At 43.2% G+C, this 23,863-nt stretch overlaps 2 protein-coding genes across 6 annotated transcripts in view; one reads left to right on the forward strand and one right to left on the reverse strand.

Annotated features, from left to right (window-relative positions):
• SUDS3 (SDS3 homolog, SIN3A corepressor complex component) overlaps positions 1 to 4,219 on the reverse strand; it is a 66,110-nt gene extending 61,891 nt beyond the window's left edge. Inside the window, exons 1-2 of one of the 3 annotated variants that reach the window (XM_030292405.1) lie at positions 3,936 to 4,219; positions 1,991 to 2,060 (exon numbers count right to left, since the gene is read on the reverse strand). In XM_030292405.1, coding sequence (XP_030148265.1) covers positions 1,991 to 2,060; positions 3,936 to 4,077 — 212 coding nt within the window. In that variant the 5' untranslated portion in view covers positions 4,078 to 4,219. The remainder of the gene's footprint in view (positions 1 to 1,990; positions 2,061 to 3,935) is intronic. The other 2 variants (XM_030292406.1, XM_030292407.1) reach the window with 2 other exon arrangements.
• Positions 4,220 to 7,709: 3,490 nt separating this feature from the next.
• Positions 7,710 to 23,863, forward strand: part of TAOK3 (TAO kinase 3) — a 180,998-nt gene continuing 164,844 nt past the window's right edge. The window contains exons 1-2 of one of the 3 annotated variants that reach the window (XM_030336403.1): positions 18,319 to 18,513; positions 23,798 to 23,800. The gene's annotated coding sequence lies outside the window, so the exon portion shown is untranslated. Of the gene's footprint in view, positions 7,795 to 17,804; positions 17,905 to 18,318; positions 18,514 to 23,797; positions 23,801 to 23,863 lie in introns of those variants that run through there. The other 2 variants (XM_030336404.1, XM_030336405.1) reach the window with 2 other exon arrangements.

Consider the following 23,863-nt stretch of genomic DNA (forward strand, 5'->3'; position numbering starts at 1 on the left):
TAATAAACCTTCCTGTCATTTTTAAAAGCACTACCTTCCAGGATCAGAGAAATAATAGTAATTCAGTAACAAAGTTAAAATGTAGGATTTGTTTGCAGCCCCAGCTGGATAAGAACACATAACACACACCAACAGCCTGGTGTGCTATTTTTCCCCCTCACACCGAAAGGATTATAGGCAATTATTCACTCCGCCAAGTCTGTTTGAATGGTGGATTCCACAAGTAAATCATATTTTAACAATATTTTTGCTTCTATCTGAAAAACACCCCCACTTTGACACTGACAAAAATAAGATTTGCAACATGAACACTGTCCAAGAGAAGCAGCACACTAGCTTTTTGATTGCTCAAGTGAGGGCTGTAAATACAACCCCACTATTTGTATAGATTGGGGGAAGAGTGAAACACAATCTAGGAATTCCACAGGAGAGCTGATCAAAAGATCCAGGAGAATTCTGATGCACTCTCAAGGCTCACCTTGAATCATACAAGGCATTAAATTTTAATCAAAAATGTTTATGTATCCAATATATTCCAAATGTTCATTTTCGAGAGAGAGCATGAGCCAGAAAGAAAGGGACGGAGTGGGGGATAGGGGATGCAAAGCAGGCTCCAAGTTGACAGCAGTGACCCTGACGTGGGGCTCAAACTCACAAACTGTAAGATCAGGACCTGAGCTGAAGTCGGACGCTAAACTGACTGAGCCACCCAGGCACCCCCTATATCCAATATTAAGGGGCACACTGAATTAAAATATGGTCTCAAAAGAATGCTTAAATATGGTGAGTACAGGAGAGGAAACAAATGTGTAAACTGCACGCAGTAAGTATTTGGAGCCCAGCGTACTAAATTTTCCACCGCAGAGTGCAGTTAACAATGCCTTTGAGTTCTGAATCCGTCTCTGAAAGGGAATATTAACAGACTGAAAAGCAAAATAAATGCAGATTCGGGAAAAGGTACACTAAACTGACTGAAATGGTTTAAGGTGAAAATGGTTCAAAATAAATCGGTAAAAAGCCTGGAAAGAATAAAAATAAAAAGCAAGCACAGCCCATGTGGTCTCTCAAAATAAACAAACAATTAAAAAAAAGTAATCCTTCTTTATTCAGCATGGGTGGGTGGAATTTAGCTGAGCTACCCCTTTGGGTTCCAAAGCGTGAAAAGGGTAACAGAATCCAGATGATGGTCATGAACCATTTGCAAATAGGACCTATAAAAAAAAAAAGAATGTGGATCATCTGGTTTAAAGATTAAGAATCTAAAGTCAAATCAAGATCCTCAAAATACATTCAACAAATACTTATGGGATATATTTTATACGGTCTTCCATCTGTGTTTACATTAAAATGAGTGGTTTCAGTTTCTCTGGGCACATTTAGAGAAGGCTTGAGTGTGGATGTGGGACAAGTGGAAAGAGCACTGGAGCAGGAGTCAGGGGCCATGCTCTCCCGGCACCCAGCACACCTTCAGCTCTAGGTGGAATAAACAGGACACACCCTTGATGCTGAGTTATGGTTTTCACATTTAAAAAAAACAAAAAGGGGAGCCTGGGTGGCTCAGTCGGTTAAGCATCCAACTTCAGCTCAAGCCATGATCTCACGGTTCGTGGGTTCAAGCCCCACCTCGGGCTCTGTGCCGACAGCTCAGACCCTGGAGCCTGCTTCGGATTCTGTGTCTCCCTCTCTCTCTGCTCCTCCCCCTACCCTCAAAAACAAACTTAAAATTTTTTTTAAACAAACAAAAAAAAAAGACATAGAAAACGTTCTCTCCCGCTACATGGCCCATCCCCAAGGTTCTTCCAACCCGCAGAAGATTCTTTTAACAGGACTGATTAAATATGACAAATTTAAAGGGGGAAATTGCACATGCCCATGTGCGCACACACACAGTCTTTGGAAGCTCTATGGTCAAAACCATATGCAACGTCACTATAAAGATTTCCTGGTCAGTTCTGTACTCCAAACAAGAAATAAAAAGATCCATACTCACTGTTCCTTCATTTCTACATAGTCTTCTTCATCATGCTTTGCCAGGTCAGTTTCACTAGCGTCCTCAGTGTCTAAGTAAAACCAAGGAAGAAAAACTTGTTAAAATCAGTTCATAAAGATGGCATCACCTGACACAGTAACACTTAAACTTCTATAAAATGGATGCAGGCCTGCAAGAAACCATCAGTGGAAAATATTAGTTACTTCAGAAAAGAAAATACCATTCCCAACGTATACACGGCCGGATTTACGCAAAGAGCTGCCTTTATGCGAAGTGCAACCAGAGAACAGGGTGCATCGGATGTTGGCAGTCACGGTCAAGTCTGCTACTTCTGCAGAAGCCACACTGGCAGGCCAGGAAAAGGAGATGTGTCAGATGGGAAAACTACAGGCAGCCAGGCCTTGCTCAGTACTCCAACCTAGTAAGTACACGCTCTTCTGGTCTATGCCTGGTGTGAGCCCTGTAACGCATTTCACATCACATATATACAAAAGAGAACACAAACCAACGAACTCTAAGAACTGAACTATTTTCAAAGTCACAGCTAAAGGGAAAAGAAAGGAGACAAGATAAACAACAGAAACTGCTTCAGAACATATTAAACACTGTTCTTAGAATAAATAGTGAACTGTCTAAATAATTTCAACAGTCGTATCTGAGGGGGAAAATCAATTCTGGCTTCACTGCTCCCCCTTGTGGGCCTTAACAGCAGTTACAAGTGATTCACATTCAAAATCTCTCCTTAAGGCCCTTCTTCAAATGTAGTTTAAACCAAACGCAATTAGTTGCTTCAACTTTATTACCTGCACATGTCGCTGCCTTTTTTAACGCCGCTGCCCATCCAACTCTCCACAAAGCATTCTCCACTCTTTCAGTCAAGAGACCTTCACGGAATTGCTGTCATATGCCAGCCACTGTAGTTGGCACGTGGCACAGTGAGATGAATAAAACACATTCCTCATTCCAGACAGCTGGTTCAACCTTTTGCTCCACAGCCCTGTTTGGTGCCAGAATATTCCACCCATACGACGGTCTCTTTTTTCTCCCTCGTCCTTTTTCTTTTGTTCCCCTTTCTCCTCCAGGACGTCCTTCCTCAATTCCCTCCAAAACAGTCTTCCTCACACTTACCGAAGCGCAAAGCCCCGTTTGAAAAGCAAGGCTCTGAGAAGCAGTAATGATAATGCAAAAGAGCGTGGAACTGAAAACACAACACCACCTGGGCACCATCAAGCAAATCCCCACTTACACCTGTGCCTGCGTCCCCAGTGATGAAAACGCCCACCGAGTACCAGGCCAAGTACTTTATGCACAGATCTCCTTTAATCCTCATACCTACAATAGGAAGCCCCATTACAGCTGGAGAAACTGAGGCGGAAAGCTTAAGTCAGTCCTTTTAGGTTACAAAGCTGGGTGCCGTGAGCCAAATTTACACCTAAGATCCGGCGGATTCCAGGTCCCGTTCTTTTAAGCAAACTGGACTCTCAACCCGCACTGCGCGACCCAAAGGAGGGCTGGCTAAAGCATTTCCCCGAGGGTGGAGCGTCGGAGGGAGCAACTTGGGAACCTGGAAGCCCAACTGGGCTTTGCTGTGGTCTCTCGGGAACTAAAATGCGGAGGGTAGCTCAAGGTACCCCACGGAAGTCTTCCTCATTCCCACCAGTAAAGACTTCAGGCTCACCAGAGGCGGTCGGAAGGAGAGGAGCAGAGTCTTAAATGGACCTCCAGCTCTGACACCAGCTCCCCAAGTCCCCCGGTCCCATACCTGTCAGGGTGCGATGTCTCCACCACGGCCTCTACCCCAGCGCAGGTGGGGAGAACTTCCTCCCGGCGGCCCCTTCACCTCCCCCAGCCCCGGAGGTCGCCCCGCCCCTCTCCCGTGCACCCCACCCACCCCCGCAGCGGTCCCACGCCCGCCGCGGGCTGCTGAGCCAGCCGGAGGACGCACCTTCGTCGGACTCTCGGCCCCGGCAGCTGCGTTCGTCGTCCTCGGCGCTCTCCAGCTCTTCGTCCTCCTCCGGGTAGTACTCCGGGGCCGGCGGCGCTCCAGCCGGGGCCGGAGCCGGAGCCAACAGCCCCGCGGCACTCATGTCGCCACTGGCCGCTGCTGAGCGTGTCACCCGGGGACCGCAGCCGCGCGCCCTGCCGACTCGACGCCCGCCTACCGGCCCCCGAGGGAGCCGCCAACTCGAAGAGCGGCAGCCGCGGCGACCCCTTCCCCGTCTCCGCCAAGCTCCGCCCCGCGCGCCCGCGCTCGGCAACGGGGACCTCGCGCCGGCGGTGACTTCCGGGTCGCGAGCTGTCCGAGAACCGCCTGACTCCATCATCCTTGAGGGGGTGGACGGGCTGCCCCCTTCGCCTTAACCTCAGCCCTTTCATCGCCGTCCTAAAATCCTCACTGGGTAGTGGGGAGGGGCGGAGACAAGTTCTCTAGAATTAGGCAAATCCTTGGACAGGCCTGGCCGCAGCCAGGACCCCGAAGCTGGAAGGCGCTCTGTTTCCAGAAGTAGCCGCCAGGCGGCGCAAGGAGCCAGACCTAAAGCGAGGGTCCTCTGCGACCTGAGAGACAGGAGGGTTGAAACCTCTTGTCAGGTGGAGGTGGTCTCTTTAATTGAAACAGGTTAACGACGTGAACCATCCCATTTATAGGTCGAGAAACGTTGACATCTAGAATTTTCGTGATCATCCGCCGCCCCCCGCCCCGAGCCTAGCTCCTCCCCTAATTGGAGCTTTATTAAAAGAGAACTAAAAGACAAGGATGCTGATATTCCATCCTGGGGTCAGCAAAATGGTGTTTTCCCAGTCTGTAGGAGTCCTTTCTGTTTGCGTGGGTATGCTCAATAAGGTATTTTCCCGATTTTACAGATGAGGAAAGAACGTTTGCCTAAAAAGTGGCAGCGTCCAGGCTGCCTTGTTTACACGAGCACACCCAAGCACGGTATGTCTGTACATTACTGCTGCCTCAATTTCTTAGAATATTAATTTTTTAAAAGGTTCTCTTCCCCGTCCAATGACTTGCTAACCAATTCTCAACTGAGCAAGTGGAACATTTGCCTGCAGGAAGTTAATTAGGTTAACGTAAGGAACATGATGTGTGGAAACTTAGAAAACAAAGACAGCTGAATACCTGCTTGAATTAATTGGTGTGATTCCTTCTGAGTAGGAGATACTGTTATAAGCTTTGCTTAATGAACAAATTTAGGATGTCCTTTGTCTAGTTGTGGGTAGCAGGAAAATGGTTAAAGAAGCTGGCCCAGAGATGTCTATTTGCACAAAGTAACCCTGCCCCTTATGTTACACCCAAGTCTCCAAGAATAAGTAACTTACAAGTAGTCAGGTTGAACGCAGATGTAAAACCCAGGATGGAATCCCATATCCTGATTCTCAGCTCCCTTGTGACCAAATTGATCTCTGAATGGGACCCTAAAGAGTGTCCTCAAAGTGAAAAAAATGTATTCTCATCCTATTTATTTTGACATTTCTTATTTCCTACCTTAATGAAAATCTTAGCTCTGTTGTAGATTTTTCCTCCCAAGAAAACTCCAGAATTTCTAAAATAGAATGTTGCAGTGTCTTTCCATGACTTCAGAGATCTTCTGAAGCTCCTTCTAAATAAAAGTCATTCTCAGGGCTCACTATATATCCACCATCTATATTTAAACTAGGTTTTTAGAACTGTCTCTCGTCCAAAGGATGAAGTCATAGTCTATTTTTATTTTAGATCACATCTAAATTATTTGTAATCAACTATATTGAGCAACTTAGGTTTCCATCAGTGGCAATAATCATAGACCAGAAAAAGCACCAACATTTTAGAAATTAGAGTTCACTGATATAATGAATCAAAAAAAAAGAAAAAGATTTGACTTCATTGCTAATTGGTTTCAAGACACTGGAATATTTATCTTGCTTATGTTTTCTATCTTCTTGATTGCAAATAACATCTGCTAATGGTCATGCATTTCTTTTTTTTATACGGATAGACACAACTGAACACTGGTAGTGAAATCTTACTCCATTTTTTCAATCCATTTTGCTAACTGTAGAATTGGTAGGATGAGCTCTTAACTAACATATACTCTTCAAGAGAAGGAAAAGTTCTCATGACTTTAGTCTTACCTAACCTTTATAAGTTGTTAAATAATTTTGGACAGTTTCTCTAGGCCTGAAAAATCAAGTTCCCTCAGAACCACCATGCATTTTTGGCATTTCCAAAATGCCAGTCACACTGATCGGGAGGCACCTACTTCCGAATTCATCTTAAACGGAGTCTTGCCAGCCTCCTTTCCACAGGCCCTCTCTGTATATCCCAGCATCCCAATTTAAAGGGGAGCATTGTAATTGGAATGGAGTATGATTTTAAAACACTAGGGAAAATCTGTACAGTGTTTAGAACACAAATTTTGTCAGGAGTGAAAGTCAAAAAAGAGTTATGTTGGCGAGTTTCCTGAGAACAAAGTCCTGTATACATCTGACAACGCTTAGGATCAAATTGTTCCTGAAATGAAACAATTTCTTCACAAAATGCTGAATTGTCAAAGTCCATACACTTTGGGGTTTATGAGTTAAGGTAGCGGTTTTCAGTTAGCCGTATATCCAGCTTCAAAAAATATAAAGAAAGGCTCCAAGTAGCACGATGCACTTTTACCCCCGGCAGGTGAAAGGAGTCTGTGATTACCACAGGTTGCACTTTGACCATTAGTTCACACGGAATCATTAAAACATGTGGCCCTGAAAACGAATATGCTGACTAAGCTTGCTGAAGCCTACCGCGCAGTTCCTGTTCCCACAGTCAAAACGATTATCAAAACCCACAAACTGATTATTTCTAAAGTTTTGTCCTTGTACCTCCCAAAATGGGCCCCATCAGTATTGAATGCTTACTTGCTCACAGTATACATCCAGTATAAAGATTTTTTTTTTTCCCAACAGCTTTAAACTGACGTCTGTCGAACGCAACATAAGGGCAACTCCCTTGCCCAGGATATGAAAACAATTTAAATCCAGGAACTATTAACAAGTCCTGGGTGAATAAATGTTAATATTAACCAATGGCAGGATTTCTTAGGAAGCTGAGCAATAATGGAAGAAAGAGGACCTCCTCAAAGGCTCTTCCCTGGTGGTTCCTGGGAATCCCAGGGGTCCTTGGCCTCTGGGAGACTCCCAAGAAAAGCAAAGGCGCAGAGGAGTGCCATGAACTTTGACCCCAGCCAGCACAAACAAGGTTGACCGCACCCCAGGCGGGCCAACAGGGTAACTGAAGTTGCGAGGTCTTCCGCGTCTGAGGAAGCCCCGCCCCGCTCCGCCCCGCCCACCGCCAGCTCCGCCAATCCTCAGGCGCCATCGACCGCTCGGCCACCCAGGCACCTCCAATCAAGCACCTATATCCGGCCCGGGGTCTGGGCCCCGCGGTCAGGGGAGGTCAGTAGAGAGCCTATCGGAGCCAGGCTGGGGGCGTGGTCGGGGGCAGGGGGCGGGCGGACTGAGACCGCGGGGCGGAGCGCGCTCTGCGCAGTCGGGTGCGATTGGCCACCCCTGGCAGGAGCCGCACCTCGGACAGCAGCAGCGGCAGCCGCGGGAGGGTCCGTGTGGCGCCCGGCGGCGACGGCGGCGGGGTCCTGCGTGACAAGAGTGGGACCAGACACCGAGACCGCGGGCGGAGGTCCGCGCGGCCGTACCCGGCACTGAGCGGCGCGACCCGGGGATCCTCCGGGGGACGAGCGGCAGAAGAGCGACTCGGGAACAAGTGTGCGAGAGGAAGCGGCGGTGGCGACGCCGGGCCCGGGAGTGGTGACAGCAGGTCTGAGGTGAGAGCACCGGGGCGCGGGACGGTGACAGAGTGAGCCGAGGTGAGGGGACCCTGGGCGGAGTGAGGTCGGGAGGACTCGAGCGAGGAGAGTTCGGGAGCGGGTTTGTCGGGACTGGGGAGAGGGGACTCGGAGAGGAGCGCGCAGCGCGGGTCTCAGCGGGGACCCCGAGAGGGCTTGGGACAGCGGGTCCAGTGGAGGGGGAGGTCCCCCAGAGGGCTTGGGACCTCGGGTGTGAAGGGAGGGGACTCCGAGAGGGGCCGGGACAGCGGGTCTCAGGGGAACCCCGAGACTGCTTGGGACAGCGGGTCCGGTGGGGGGGGGGTCCCCGAGAGGGCTTGGGGCAGCGGGTCTGATGGGAGGGACCCCCGAGAGGGGCAGGGACAGGGGGCCTGGGGGGGGTGTCTCCGAGAGGGCTTGGGGCAGCGGGTCTGATGGGAGGGACCCCCGGGAGGGGCCGGGACAGGGGGCCGGGGGGGGGGGGTGTCTCCGAGAGGGCTTGCAAAAGCAGGTTTGATGGAAGGGACCCCCTAGAGGGGCCGGGACAGAGGGTCTCTGGGGAACCCCGAGACTGCTTGGGACAGCGGATCCAGTGGGGGGGGTGTCCCCGAGAGGGCTTGGGGCAGCAGGTCTGACGGGAGGGACCCCCGGGAGGGGCTGGGACAGGGGCCCTGGGGGGGGGTGTCTCCGAGAGGGCTTGGGGCAGCGGGTCTGATGGAAGGGACCCCCGGGAGGGGCCGGGACAGGGGGCCTGGGGGAGGGGGTGTCTCCGAGAGGGCTTGGGGCAGCGGGTCTGATGGGAGGGACCCCCGAGAGGGGCCGGGACAGAGGGCCTGGGACAGAGGGCCGGGGGGGGGGGGTGTCTCCGAGAGGGCTTGCAAAAGCAGGTTTGATGGAAGGGACCCCCTAGAGGGGCCGGGACGGAGGGTCTGGGGGGGGGGGAGGAGGGGCTCCCGAGAGGGCTTGCAAAAGCAGGTCTGATGGGAGGGACCCCCGGGAGGGGCCGGGACAGCGGGTGTGAGGAGGACCCGGAGACTAGCTTCGGAGCGCCCGAGTGGACGTGGGAGAGGGGACCGAGCCTGGGTCGGGGTCGCCGCGCTGAGTCAGGGACTGCGGGCAGCGCAGAGCGAGGGGACGCGTGCCACCCGCAGGGTCTGCAGTCAGCCGACCTCCTCGAGGGTGGTGTCTCAGTGAGACGTGGGACAGCCCGAGCCCTAGTGAGTCCGTGAAGCAGGGATTATGTAATGACACCTCTCCCAAGTAGAACGCAAGGGCCGGAGGGTCTGGCAGAAGCGCACAGATGTTGGCGAGAGCCAGAGGCCGCCTGCCCGACCTCTCGTTGGCCCCTTGGCTTCCCATTTGTTTCTCCGAGCTTGGCGTGGATGCCTTGAAAGCGAGGGGCTCCCTGACCTTGGTAACCTTAAAACCAGGAGGTGAAAAGTTGGAGAGGGCTTCTCCAACTCACTACCAACCAGTTGAAAGGGAAAGGGATCCTTTTGGAGCCCCGTGTGGGATGGTGATGGTGATAGACCCCGCATGTCTCATTTTAGCTCAAGGAGCGAGGAAACGTTTTTAGGTTTAGCAGCACTTTGGTATCACTGTTTACAATGCAGGTTCAAAGGAACCAGACACTAAGTTTTGACTGTTTAACTTTGCTGTGCTGGAGGCAGTGGGAAGGTCAAACTAAATTTTGAAACGAGGTATTGGAGTCGCTAAGCTAACGGCACTTTGCAATGAGATTTCTCATCCAGAAAAAGCCACCAAGACTGAGCTTCAGGCACAGTTCCAGGACTAGCTAAGGAGAGAGATAAGCCTATTTAAACCAGAAAGTGCCCTGGTAGGAGGCAAGGGCGTACCTATTAAAATGCTGAAACCAATAGCCGAGAGCCAGAGGGGGTGGAAACTGGGGGGCAGCCTCCTACTTTGACGGATGTGAAAGTTAAACTAATGACCAGGCTAGTCGTTCACAATACTTAGGCTATGTTAATACTGCCCTGACTACCTTTCACATGTTCCCTTGAACGCACACGACTTGTTACAGTTGTACCCAGTAGTTTGGCATTTGAAATTTTTAATCTTTTTCTCTGGGTGTTGTTCCTCCTCACCCCTTCTCTTTGCAACTGATTTCTGTTTTTACAGGAGCAGACTTAGAAACGGGATGGTTTGGGGGAAATAATGGGGAATGTCATTATCATCTCACGGTTAGATATTTTCTTTGTTTCTGGTTTAGAATATGTCTTATTAGAAGCTTTCAGGGGCACCTGGGTGGCTCAGCCAGTTAAGCGTCAGACTTCAGCTCAGCTCATGATCTTGTCCATCCCGAGTTCGAGCCCTGAGTCAGGCTCTGTGCTGACAGCTCAGAGCCTGGAGCCTGTTTCAGATTTTGTCTGTCTGTCTGTCTGTCTGTCTGTCTCTCTCTCTCTCTCTCTGCCCCTCCCCCACTCGCGCTCATGCGTGTGCTCACGCCCGCGCGTTCTCTCTCTCTCAAAAATAAATAAACACTAAAAAAATTTTTTTTTAAAAGGAAACTTTTGGTGTGTGTAATAATTGGCTGTTTCAACGGAGGGAGAAGACCTTATTTCCCAAAGACATAATGGAGAAGGCTTACATAGAACTGCCTATTTAAATCCAAGCCAGAAATTACTGAAGTCACTGTCATCAGGGTGATAGTAAATAGAGGACCTAAGGTGTGTTAAGTAGGATTATTTCATGCTAAATTTATTTCTCCAGAACCCTCAGCCAAATTCAAGTAAAAAATAAAGTTCATTAATGCAAGAGGTTATTTACAAGGGGCAATGTCGTCATTATGTAGTGCACATAACTTATGACATGGTCTGTGGAAGGACTGGGAATCTCAGTACCAATAATTCTACAAAGTAATAGAAATGTCTGCGCAGATAAGCTCTTTGATCATACTTGTTAGCTCATTTCTGACTGGTACAAATGGTAGCCTCTTAAGACAAAACATTTAATTCCTTAGAAGAAAGTGTTCTGATACTCCCCTGAGTGATGACCAAAGCAGTCATTTCAGCCACATTACATTATGGTGCTGATCCAGAAACCACGAAGAGAGATTCATTGTAACAGAGTTTTTAGTGATAGAAAGGGCCTATAGTGACTTTTTATTCCTTGGGGTGATGAGTGGGTGGGTAGGAATTCTGTGGGAATTTATTTTCATTAATTTCACAAAATAAAACTACACTACAAGAAACTATAAATATGTGAAGTCATTACACCTATGTTCATTTATACTGTTTCTTTTCTTTTTTTTTTTTTTTAATTTTTTTTTTTCAACGTTTATTTATTTTTTGGGACAGAGAGAGACAGAGCATGAATGGGGGAGGGGCAGAGAGAGAGAGAGACACAGAATCGGAAACAGGCTCCAGGTTCTGAGCCATCAGCCCAGAGCCTGACGCGGGGCTCGAACTCACGGACCGCAAGATCGTGACCTGGCTGAAGTCGGACGCTTAACCGACTGCGCCACCCAGGCGCCCCTATACTGTTTCTTTTCAATTAGGGGCTCCTGGGTGGCTCGGTCAGTTGAGCATCTGACTCGATTTTGACTCAGGTCATGATCCCAGGGTCGTGGGATCCACGCTGAGTGTGGATCCTGCTTAAGAGTCTCTCCCCTCTATCTCCCTCTGCCCATCTCTGTCTCTCTCCCCAGCTCACGTGCTCTCGCTTTCTCTGAAATAAAAAGAAATAAATAAAAATTAAAAATACACATGTACTGAAAAGAAGAAATTAAGGAGGAGCCTTCCACTTCCATATGAACTGTGGTTATAGCAACCACATAATTCAAGTCCTTGTTGGTCTGCAGTTCTCGAACTGTTCTTACTCTTTGTTTGACTACCCACTAAGTACAATACCCACTTTACACTTTTCTTTACCACTTGAGAGTACACAGTCAAACCATTGTCATCTCAGAGTCTGCCTTGGTATCTAATTTGTTTTCATGTTTAAGCCAACCTGAAAAATTCTCATTGCTTGCCGGTGTTCATATTTGTTGGTTTCATAGCACAGGAGAACGAAAAGTATTGATACTTTTATTTTAGAGTCTCAGTTAAAAGCCTCTTTCCTTCATAATCTTTTCCTCTAGTCTTTGTTTCTTCCCTCCCTGCGAAAAGAAAACAGATTGACAGGCAGAAAGAAAGTTTCTCTCTAAAAGTTTTTTTTGTGACTCCCCTAGAGGAAGACTTCTTTTCAGTCTTCAATGAGATTCAATGAGCTCATCTTCCATGATCCCGTCAACCAGAGAGGACAGTTTTGAATTAGTATTTTTGAGTTGTGAGATACTGTGCAGTTGCATTTGAGCTTAGGGAGTTTAGGTTGTGATTATTTAGCTTTATCATCCATTTAATTGGTTGCTTTGTTATTTATGAGAATATATTAAAAATTTGTTACCGTTTAGTAAACTCTGAGAGAAAAAAAAACAAGTGGTATCTATCAGTCTAGCTATCATTAAAGATATATTGAGTTTATGGGCCAAAATGTGATCTGATCTAACTCCTTTCTAAGCTATAGGCATCAAATTAAAAGCAACAACTATTTAGAATTTTTAGGATAACCAACAGGGATTACATTGATAAATTATCATTCCAGCTTTATGTTAAATTTACCTAAATTTTTTTTTAATTTTTTTTTCAACGTTTATTTATTTTTGGGACAGAGAGAGACAGAGCATGAACGGGGGAGGGGCAGAGAGAGAGGGAGACACAGAATCGGAAACAGACTCCAGGCTCTGAGCCATCAGCCCAGAGCCCGACGCGGGGCTCGAACTCACGGACCGCGAGATCGTGACCTGGCTGAAGTCTGACGCTTAACCGACTGCGCCACCCAGGCGCCCCAACCTAAATTTTTTTTTAATGTTAATTATTTCAGAGAGCGAGAGACAGAGATAGAGCGTGAGTGGGGGAGGGCAGAGAGAGAGGGAGACACAGAATCTGAAGCAGGCTCCAGGCTCCAAGCAGCCAACACAGAGCCCGACATGAGGCTCGAACTCATGAACTGCGATCACAACGTTAGCCGAAGTTGGATGCTCAACTGACTGAGCCACCAGGCGCCCCTTACCTAAACATTTTATAAATCAACCTAACGTGTTTTTTTTTTCCCATCTGACCTGAGATTTGATAAAAGACATCGAATCTCAATTATTTCTATCTTACAAGAGAATGATGCAGGGTCCCGTTTCTTGATTTGTTAACATAGATCAACCTCCTGTCCATTGTCAGCTATTCCACACAGACGTATTTTTCATCCCCAGAGCGAGTGAGAAAGAGAATATGCCTTGGAATGGACATTTTATTCCTAGGAAAACCTGTTCCCATTAAACAAAGAGGTGTGGCCCATGTAGCATTAGGTACTAATACCGAGAATTGACATGCTGGAGTCTAGTCTTTGGGACCCTTTCCACTTCACCTGTAGCCTCAGTGAAATAATGGATAGCAAATTCAACCACACAATGTACATTTTGTTACATTTAATATTATAGTGAATTATCAAAGTGCCCACTGGAAGATTTCAGTTTTATTTCCATCCACTATTTCTGATGGACAATGGGATAAACCTTTATTTCCAAATCAAAGTAAGAGTCTGGGCACTATGCATTTATTTTCACATGTTTTAGCTTCTAATGACACTGGCTTATGTCCACAACAATCAAGGCTCAGGACAATTCAAATAGATTTTGTTTACCCATTACAATAGATGTCACTAACCAAGGCAGAATGCTTTCTTAAATAAACTAATAATCTAAGTAGTTTGGCAGTAGACACACAAAATAGAATCGTAGTTCATGGCCAATTTTCCATTCTGTTGTGAACATTCACCTTTACTTTTTGAAGGGTATGTGTGTAAATACTCAAATATTTGCAAAAACCACATATAGTTTTCATTTATTTTATTTTTTTAAATATAACTTATTGTCAAATTGGGTTATATCCAACACCCAGTGCTCATCCCAACAAGTGCCCTCCTCAATGCCCATCACCCACTTTCCCTCCCCGCGCCCCCCACCATCCACCTTCAGTTTGTTCTCTGTATTTAAGAGTCTCTTGTGTAAAACCACATGTAGTTTTTAAATGATCTAGGTCAAGAATTAATAGCACAGATACAAAATTACACTATTATGCTTCCTGTACCCTTATGTTTCTATTGTCTCTTGTGTAAAAGTTCTCTTCTGTCATTGCATACCAGTTCCTTGTTGACACCTGCTTGTCTTTTAGCAGCCAGTGAGCACTTCAAGGCAGTGAACTGCTAGGTCTTACTCATCCTTGCATTTCCCCATTCCAAGTTTAGTACCAGGCACAAAGTATGAAGGATGCTCTATAAATGTGAATTGAATGAGTGAATGGATTAATGATGAGCAAATTAGCAGATTATGTTTACGTTCACACTTTGTTTCTTACACACCGAAAGAGACAGGGATTCAGTTGGAACATGTGAGTGAATGTTAGCATTATCTATCTCTCGTATAAGAAACAGCGTGATACATTGGAAGGAGAAAGGGCCTCATGCTCAGGCAGACCTAGGCATCTACTTTGGCTTTGTCACTATGCCAGCTGGTTTACCCTGGGTAAGTACTTAAGTCTTAAAGCTCTCAATTCTCTCATCTGTCAAATAAGAATACATACTTCACAGTCTTCTTAAAAGGAATAAATGAAGCAGTTTACGTAAAGCGCCAAGCACACTGACAAGCACATGAAAGTGTTTAATAAATGGTAGCTGCCTGTTCATTTAATCACTCGAAACAATTTTTTTGTTGTTTTTGCTCTACTCCCAGCATCTAATCAGTTGCTAAATCTGATGGCTCCTGACTCCAAAAAGAATAATTAATAGATTCTCATATAGGGAAATTGAGACAGGGTAAATAACTTCCCATGGTCAGACAGACAGTGCAGACTTGACCCCCGTGACCTAGATCTGATTTTTCAACTCACTACACTTTCCACTTCATACCTCTCAGTGTTCCAAGAAGGAACTAATGAGGTCCTTCATAAGGTGCTAGGGAAGGACTGCTGTGACAGTCTTCCAGTCTCCTTTTCATCCTTCTGATACACACTGTGGCTCTCTCACTCTCCCTAAAGCACAGCCCTGATTTTGTTATTCACATGTTCAAAACCTTTCGTAATTCCCCATGGCCAGATTTATCAAACTGTCTTTCAGTTTCTATTGCTCCATAATCCATATGTGTGTGTGTGTGTGTGTGTGTGTGTGTGTGTGCGCGCGCGCATACGCACGAGAGCATGTGTATCCTATGCCCCCACCAGACCAGCCTACTTACTGAGCACTTACTGACTTGACATCTTCAGGTCTTTTGTTGCTGACATTTCTCTTCCCTAGAATGCCTTCTGCTTTTCCTTTTTCAGACCTACCTCTCAGGCCATCTTCCGTAAGGCCTTTTCTGATCATCCTCCTTGCTACTCTTTCCTTTAAATTCCTTAAGTACTTTGTGTATTTTCTTATTACATTAATACTCTCTCTGATCTTATATGATAGGGTTCATACTTATCTTTTCTAGGTTTCCATCCTTTTAATCTTAAAAGGACAGTGTCTTACACATCTAACCAAGTATCTTGCAACTAGTATCTGCTCAATAAATATTTGTTGAATTGTATTAAATTTAAATACTTAGTTTAGGTTCAAAAGTAATAGTTAAATATAATTATTGCTGCCGGTGAAGAGAACAGAAATAATTCCTTTTTTAAATGTTTGTCTTGAGAGAGAAAGAGAGCAAGAAGGGGTAGAGAGAAAGGGAGACAGAGATCCCAAGCAGGCTCCACACTGTCAGCACAGAGCCTGACAGAGGGCTCGAACTCACAAACTTTGAGATCATGACATGAGCCAAAATCAAGAGTTGGACACTTAACCGACTGAGCCACCCAGGCGCCCCAGAAATAATTCTTAAGTGAAGAATTCACTTCTGACCCTGGCACTTGGTAAAGTCAATGCCAGTGCTAGCAAGTATTTGGAAACTTGTATGTTCATATGCAGCTTGATAATATTCCCTAAAGTGACCTTTGACTCTGAGTATGTAGGATTTGTTACTTTTGTTTCCTGATGATGTTTTCATCTATAAGGAATGAGTTCTAACTTCCTGTCTTTGGAAGTTTGTTTTCCTTTCTCTGGGTATTAGCAACAAATAAAATAAGATTCCCTTTCATTTGCAACAGAAGGCGGTTGGAGGTTGTTCAATTTGAGTCGGAGGTAGAGTCTGGGAGAGATCTAATACTCTGCTCTTCGAGAGCAAAGTTCCTTACTTTGTGATATAATTTGCAACTGTGAGCAAGTACTTATTGTTATGTCTACCTTCCATGTTGTATTCTTCTCCGCAGTGCTTACTACCTTCTGACATACCAAGTATTTTGTTTATCTTATCTTTTTACCCTACAATGTAGACTATGAAAGCAGAGATTTTGATTTTGTTCATTGCCATATTCCTGCCTGTAGAAGAGTGCCTACCATGTAGTAGGTGCTCAATAGATATTTGTTCAATGACTAAGTAGATCAGTTTGTCTTTGGGAATTCCTCCAATTTGTTGGCTAAAATTTAGAAGGTTTTGTTATTTTAAATATAGGAAGTAAAATCCTGAGGAAGTGTAAGGCATAGCTTGGAAGAGTAGAGTTTACCTGTATGTTTTACTGTCTCTGGGTTTTACATTTGTCTTTGAGCAGACATGATTTTAATATATTTGTGTTTTATTGAACGCAAACAAAAGCCATTCCTACCACCACACCATATGATTGTGTCTCGGTCTGGCTAAAATCTAAGAAAACTTTATCGTAACAAAATCTAATGGAAGCTTGCTGGCATACCTCTTAAGCGTCAGAGAGTAATAAGACCAAAATTATAATAAAATTCATTACAGGGGCATTAGCTCATTAAAAGCACTTCACTTTGTTTATCTTAGGTGCTAATTTTAACCTTGAAAATTAGTCAGATGGAGCTTCTGATATTGATTTGGGGTTATCAGTTTTCTGCATGTACAAGTAATTTGATTTGAAATGTGTTTTAAGCCTGAATTAAAAGTACTTAGTCACTGGTGACTCATGGTGAGAAGTTCTTCCTTTTCCCTGCTGGAACATATGCCATTGCCTCCAACCTGGCTTTTTTGAAACCTTGAAAATATAAAGAATCCTACTTTTATGTACTAGGTTCTGGAAAAGTTCCTCTAGGTTTAAGGTGGTGGCCTTAGTGACAATATTTTTTAATAACAAGCACTACCATTGACTTTCCAAATATCTGTACAATTTTTTTACTTTATGGGAATTTTCTCATCATATATGAAATTGTCAAAAGTCTACTAGATAGTGTGTGAATGACCACAAGGACTTTGTTTTGTTCATTATTTTTTTTAATAATTATTTTCGTGTTTGTTTATTTTTGAGAGAGAGAGCACAAGTAGAGGAAGGGCAGCAAGAGAGGGAGATATAGAATCTGAAGCAGGCTCCAGGTGCTGAGCTGTCAGCACAGACCCTGACGCATGGCTTGAATCCACGAACCGTGAGATCATGACCTGAGCCAAAGTTGGACGCTTAACTGACTGAGCCACCCTGGCACCCCTGTTTTGTTTTTATTGTGTTCCTGGTGCCTAGAACAGTGCTTTGTACAGAGAAAACAATTTACATATTCGTTGAGTGAAGTTACATATATTCTTAATGATAGCACATCTTAGAAAAATAATGAAAGTCTGTTGATGTAAATTTTCTCCAGCCCTGTTGAATTAGCTAATCGTCCATTTACAATCAACCAGGTTTGGGAGGCTCTTGAATTAGCCCAAGGTAGTTCTGCCCTAACAGCTCTTAGCATTGATTGTGCCAACCTGAAATCTCCCTTAGTGGTTCACTTGCAAAAGGAAGAGTAAATCGGCAACACCCATAGGCACTTGCACCTGTGGGAACCAATGGGCGTCCTAACAGGAAATGCTTTCAGCTTGCAATACCCATAGTAATGTGCAGCACCCAGGTCATGCTGTTTTTATCTGCAGTTCCTTATTAGGACTGTACAACGCTTCTTGAAGTTTTTAAATTTATGTTTAAAAGAGAATGATCTTTAAATTTGAGGAATAAAATGTGAATGGTTATTTTCCTCTTCCTCATTATCAAGGAATTGGTGAGTTGTCCTCTTTTGAGTTCTTTACCTTCTAATCTTGTGTCCCCTGAAATGTTCCTCTAGCACATGGGGAGAGGGGGAATGGAGAGTACATAAGTGTAATTAAAACTTACACTAGTATTATTATCAATAATAATGGGCAGTTCTAATATTTACAGGATACCATAATGGTAGGTATTGATAAAATTTCATAGATTTTTACCTAAGATTTGTTTAGCTCGAGTGAGTTTTCCTCTTTTGTAGGGACTGGGGAAAAAATGTCAGGAAAAGTTTTTAGAAACTTCTTCCCAAAATGTCAAAACATAAAGCTGTATACATTAATGTAATGCTGTTAACGTTAGCTATCTGACCAGGAAGTACTTTCTTTAAGCCTCATGTATAAAACTGTCTATAATAACTTCCTTTCTCGGAATGAAGGTGCTGATAGCGTGGTGGTGTTCTTACAACTTAAGCTGAGCTCAGTTTTATTTTTCCTAATGAAAAAGTGGCAGCTTTTTAAAGAGAGCCATCTCTGGGGCAATCTTAACTTACTGTTGGAGCTAAATAAAGAATTTTTAAAGTATTTAATATGTCGGATTGGAGATGCAGGACGTGCATTTGAGAAGATCTGTGAGTAAGCTTCGGGTTTTGTTTTACATTTAGCGTCTTATTATAAATATGGTTTGTGTCTAAACGTTGTTAATAAACTATTTCTTGAATTTCGTGTGAATATTTATGGCCTTAGCTCAACGTCCAGCTGAGAGTAATCAACCTCAAATATCACTGGATTCCTGTGCTCTATTTATTTTAATTTGTAGTTTGATATTCTACAAATAGTGGGAATTTTTTTCAGAAATTGTTTTTTTTTCTTCTAGATAAGTGAGGTAAATGCTGAGCTGCAAACAAAATATCAAAATCTTGTCAGAAGAGTCTTTTAAACAAAAATTTTAAATACAATGAAGGCTATTTTGGTTAAATGGGTGTAGTTTGTGCTTGTGATTGATATTCCTGTAAAACAGTGTTTCAAAATGAAGCTACTCAAAATGGCACCCTGTTCATCCTAGAGATCTTAAAAAAGATCAAGGCCATGTCCTAATTTTCTTCTTTCCCAGCAAGGGAAAATAGGATAGAAAGCAGAGCAATTTCTTGAATGTTATACCAAATTTACAGACAGAAGAGTCAGAAGATTTGATCACATTTACCTTGTTTTATAATTTTTTGTTTTGTTTTAGTACATAAGGTTATTATTAAAGTATAAAAATATCTTATCCATGAGGTAATAATTTATGGGACTACTCTAGTCCATAAAATGAAATTAGATGAAGTAGGAAAGTAAATAATTTTTTTTAACAGCTCGTGGTTTTTATGTTGAAAAGTTAATGCAAAATATTTTATAAGCCAGGAAAGCTACTTTAATAATTTCTTTACCAATTTCACTGGGCTCTTAGAACAAGGTTTAAATGAAATGTATATAATCCTGACTTCCAAACTCTTAATACTGTACGTGTTAGATGTGTAAATTAAAGTCTAACAATTGTACATAAGGATGCATTTTCATTTGAGAAGCATTGCCGTGGATGTGACCAATTTGAGGCCTCTAGCCTTCTGATATATAAATAAGGAAATTAAAACTTTCAAATAATCTTTGAAATGTGATGGTATAGAGCATGTGGGTTTTTTTTTTTTTATTTATGAACGTTAAACACTTTACAGTTTATGTTTCAGCTTTTATAGATAGGGAGGCCTTTTATAGATTGTTATATCAGCGCTCCACAAATATCCCAGTCATCGCTTGCATAGGGGTGGGGCAGAGGAAGTAGGTGGGGCTTCACGGTAGTGACAGATTATTGCAGATTATATGGCTGCCTGCCAAAGCACCACTGGTTGGAAGAGTGGAAGTTACTAACTGCATCTATTAATTTGTACATGTTTTATTTGTAACCATTTAAAACTGCTGGTTTCATACACAGGTGGCAAATGTTAAACTTTGAATCACTTGACATCTGCTTAATGTTCGGTTCTTTAGTTTACCTTGGTCGTATTCCTTGCACAGTCTGCCAAGATCACACTGACCATTTTGCGGAAGACCGTGTGTTAGCAGAAAAAAAGGGGAGGGGCGCACAGAACTTTAAACGATAACTGCTTTACTCTCTAGTTAAAGTGTTGCAGGGTTAAAATGTAAGGTGTCCCATCATGCTTAGGCAATTTATATAAAATCCTAATAAAAACAATCATGCCTTGTGAATGAGTTTGTAGTTTTCGATTGTATTGGTTCGGTTTAAAATTGAGATTCCTACTGTTGCAACATAAAAGGAAGCTTTGTAGAGGAAATATGACATCTTTGCCCAGATGCATAAAGAGGGAATTAACAGTGGGGAGTTATTATTAGAGGGGTCTTCTTATGAATATATTTTATGTACTGAGAAGTATCTCTCAAAGTTTAGTTTCTATTTCAGGGTCACTGGCAGAAGTTAAATAGGTTGCTCAGTTGGATAGTCTAATAAAAAATTACTTTTAAAAGCATTTTGATGTCACCAACCCGCCTAGTTAGTCTTGATCTGGCTGATCTCAGTGATAGCATTTTTTAAAAATGTAACCAAATTGAGAAGACATTGAGATGCTGTGAATACCATCAAATGGCCATGTAATATAAGTGTCCTTCTAAGAGAGAGGCCAGTAAACTTCGTTCCCTAGCAGTGTCCCACTGTCCTTCAGGAATAGAGTGCACTGTTTTCAGTATAAGGAAAGCTTAGAAGTGAGTCAAGGAACCTGTCCACTTGTATCACTGACAGTTATTAAATGTTCCTCCCTAACTCTTTTACACAGTGAGTAACATGTCCAGGTTCCTTATATCTGTTACTTTTGGTTTCAGTAACATATGTTTGGGGTTTGCAGTATAATAATTAACAAGAGCATATCAGATGAGCAGGTCTGCCACATGCAGCTCACTAACTTTGTGACCTTATACAAATCCCTTAACTCTTGAAGCCTTGGTTTCTTCAACTGTAAAATGGACACAATCATAGTACCTACTTTAGAGATTGTTGTGAGGATCAAGTGAAATTATGTATTAAAGGAACAAGTTTGACTGCACGTTGTAAAAGAAGAGCTCGGCGAATGATAGTAGATATGGTTACTTTTGCCGTTTTGGGACATTTCAGTTCTTTTTCACAGTTCTACCAGAAAACGGTCGTGGGAAGATAAATAAAACAATACATACAATAATGTATAGATAATAGAGTCAGTCTTACCATAGTAGAAGTATTTAGGGAGTACCATGGGAACGCATGAATGAAATCTACATATCTTACCTGTTTACACTACTCCTCTTACCACGTTATATACTGCCCATCCTAAAGGGAGAGGGGAAGCAGGGGAAGAGTTGACTGTAGATTTAAGTAATTATTAGTATAAAAAATTAGTGAATGTGCCAAATTTAGCTTTAATAACGTGGCTGTTACTAAAAAACATGTGGGGTTTTTTTTATATGAAATTTATTGTCAAATTGGTTTCCATACAACACCCAGTGCTCATCCCAACAGGTGGAGGGTTTTGTTTGTTTTGTTTTGTTTAACTTTTTTAATGTTTGTTTACTTTTGAGAGAGAAACAGAGCATGGGGTGGGGAGGGGCAGAGAGAGACACACACACAGAATCCAAAGCAGGTTCCAGGCTCTGAGCTGTCAGCATAGAGCCCAACGTAGGGCTTGAACTCACGAACTGTAAGATCATGACCTGAGCTGAAGTCAGAGGCTTAACCTGCTGAGCCACCCAGGTGCCCCTGTTGTTGTTTTTCACTTCTGAGAATTTCCTCCCAATTTGATATAGCTCAGCTTAGGAAAGCAACATGGCAAAGTGTTGATTTCTTAATTTATTTTCTCAACAGAATTTGTTTTCTTCTGACTGGATCACTATCATAAAGTTAAAAGTATGTCTCAAGATTTTAGATCAGCTCAAAAAAAGTTAGGTTTTTTAGGGGTGTTGGTTTGGTTTGGCTTTATTTGGGTGGAACCAGACAATAAAGAATATATACACTTGAATATAAAGAAGAATGTTTTTGTTTTCACTGTCTTAGTGTCGGGGGGTTCATATCCTGTAATGGGTCAGTTAACTTTATGTATTGAAAAACAACCAGTTGTTACATAAGCAGACTTTCATGGGGCTGTGTTAACAAAGCAGATGTGAAATCTGGGGGCACCTACGGTAAATTCACCGAAGAAAGCAATGAAACTACTTATAGGGTATTTGAAAGACATTTAAGCTTTGTGAATATATTTTTAGTGTTGGAAATATCCAAGTCTTAATCTGTCGTGCAACTTCTTTACCTAGTAGGCAGCCGTTACATTAGTCTGTGTCTCATCCTCGCTTCTGGTACCCCCTAATTTTACAGTCTCAAGGCCCAGCACATTGCCACTGGAAGATCTGTGTATCTCTGTGCACCTGTCTTACTCAGACCTTATGGCCTCATTCCTGGATTACCATAGCTGCCTTCCTTCATTTCCATCTGTTTTTTTCCAGCTCATCCTGATTAACCTTCTTTAAATGCTACTCCTCCCCTTTTCAGAAAGCTTCACTGGTTCCATGTTTTCCACCACGTTAAATCTAACCTCTTCTGCCCGACGTTCAACGCCCTTGCTAATCTGTCCCACACTACTTATCCAGCTTCATTTCCTATGTTCTTCGCTCTTTCTTCTCTATTGAGGTCACTCTGTCTCTGCAACACACCATAGTCTTCAGAGTCTGCGCCTCCTGTACTGTATCTACTTCACTCAAAAAGCCCTCCTTCTCTCTGCCTATTTTACCTTTTCTTCAAGACCCTGTGTAAAGTTTCACTTCCTGTTTGAAGTAAACTCAATTTTGCTGCAGAATCCCAGATTTTTAAGTTAGCAAACCAGTGAAAGAAAATGTGCATAGTGTCTTAAATGATTCAGTTTTACCTTCACTAATGATGTAAACATTTTGAGTACAAGGACCACATCTTACACTTAAATATTACACGGTTCCTCGAAGAATTCTGAGGCACCTGACCTTGATGTGAAGGAAAAGAAAGTAAATCTATTTCATCCTGCCTATCTAAAGTAAAGTCAACAATCCTAATATTGAAGAGACATGAATGTTTTTCCAATTTGGGTCAGGTCTGTCACCTCACTTAAAGAAAAATGTGAGGCAAATGAAGACAGTTTTGTAGCTGAATATAGATTGACATGTTTCCTTTATGAGAAACGGTGTGTGTGTGTGTGTGTGTGTGTGTGTACGATTTTATTTCCTTCGTTAATAAATAGCCAGCTGCCCTTGGAGAGGTTTAGTTTTGATATTAACAACTTTCCATCCTGTCACTGTAGATTAAATATGATCAATAAGTTTTATGTAATCAAGAAGTATTCTTACCCAATTCGTTAAGTAACCTAAGTATAAATGCCTACTGTGTATAACGTTAGGCTCTGTGAAGGGATATTGAAGTTACTTATATATGATCCCTAACCTCAAAAACTGTTAAGGAATTCTGTTAGGGAAAACAAAATATATACTCAAAGCTTAAACATAACAATACTTGTTACTTCATTTGGATGTCTGTTGTTTTAATTCTCAATGAGTCTCCTCTCTTTTGAAATAATACATGCCTTCCTTGTATTGATGCCAAAGAGCATATAGGACAAACAAATGAAAAAAAATTTTTAAGCAAACTCCCATTGTTGTTTTTCCAGTTTTATTGAGGTATAATTGACCTGTAACATTCTATTAGTCCAAGGTGTACAGCATAATGATATGAGTTATGTATCTATTGTGAAATGATCACCACAATAAGTAACTGACACAATTCACCTCACATAAACTTTTTTTCCTTTGTGATGAGAACTTTTAAGATTTACTCTTAGCATCTTTCAAATATACAATATTATTAACTATAATCACCAGACTGTACATTACACCCCCAGAACATGTTTGTCTTATAAGTGTTTACCTTTCCACCACCTTCTCTCA

This window comes from Lynx canadensis, chromosome D3 (genome assembly GCF_007474595.2).
Source record: "Lynx canadensis isolate LIC74 chromosome D3, mLynCan4.pri.v2, whole genome shotgun sequence".
NCBI lineage: Eukaryota > Metazoa > Chordata > Mammalia > Carnivora > Felidae > Lynx > Lynx canadensis.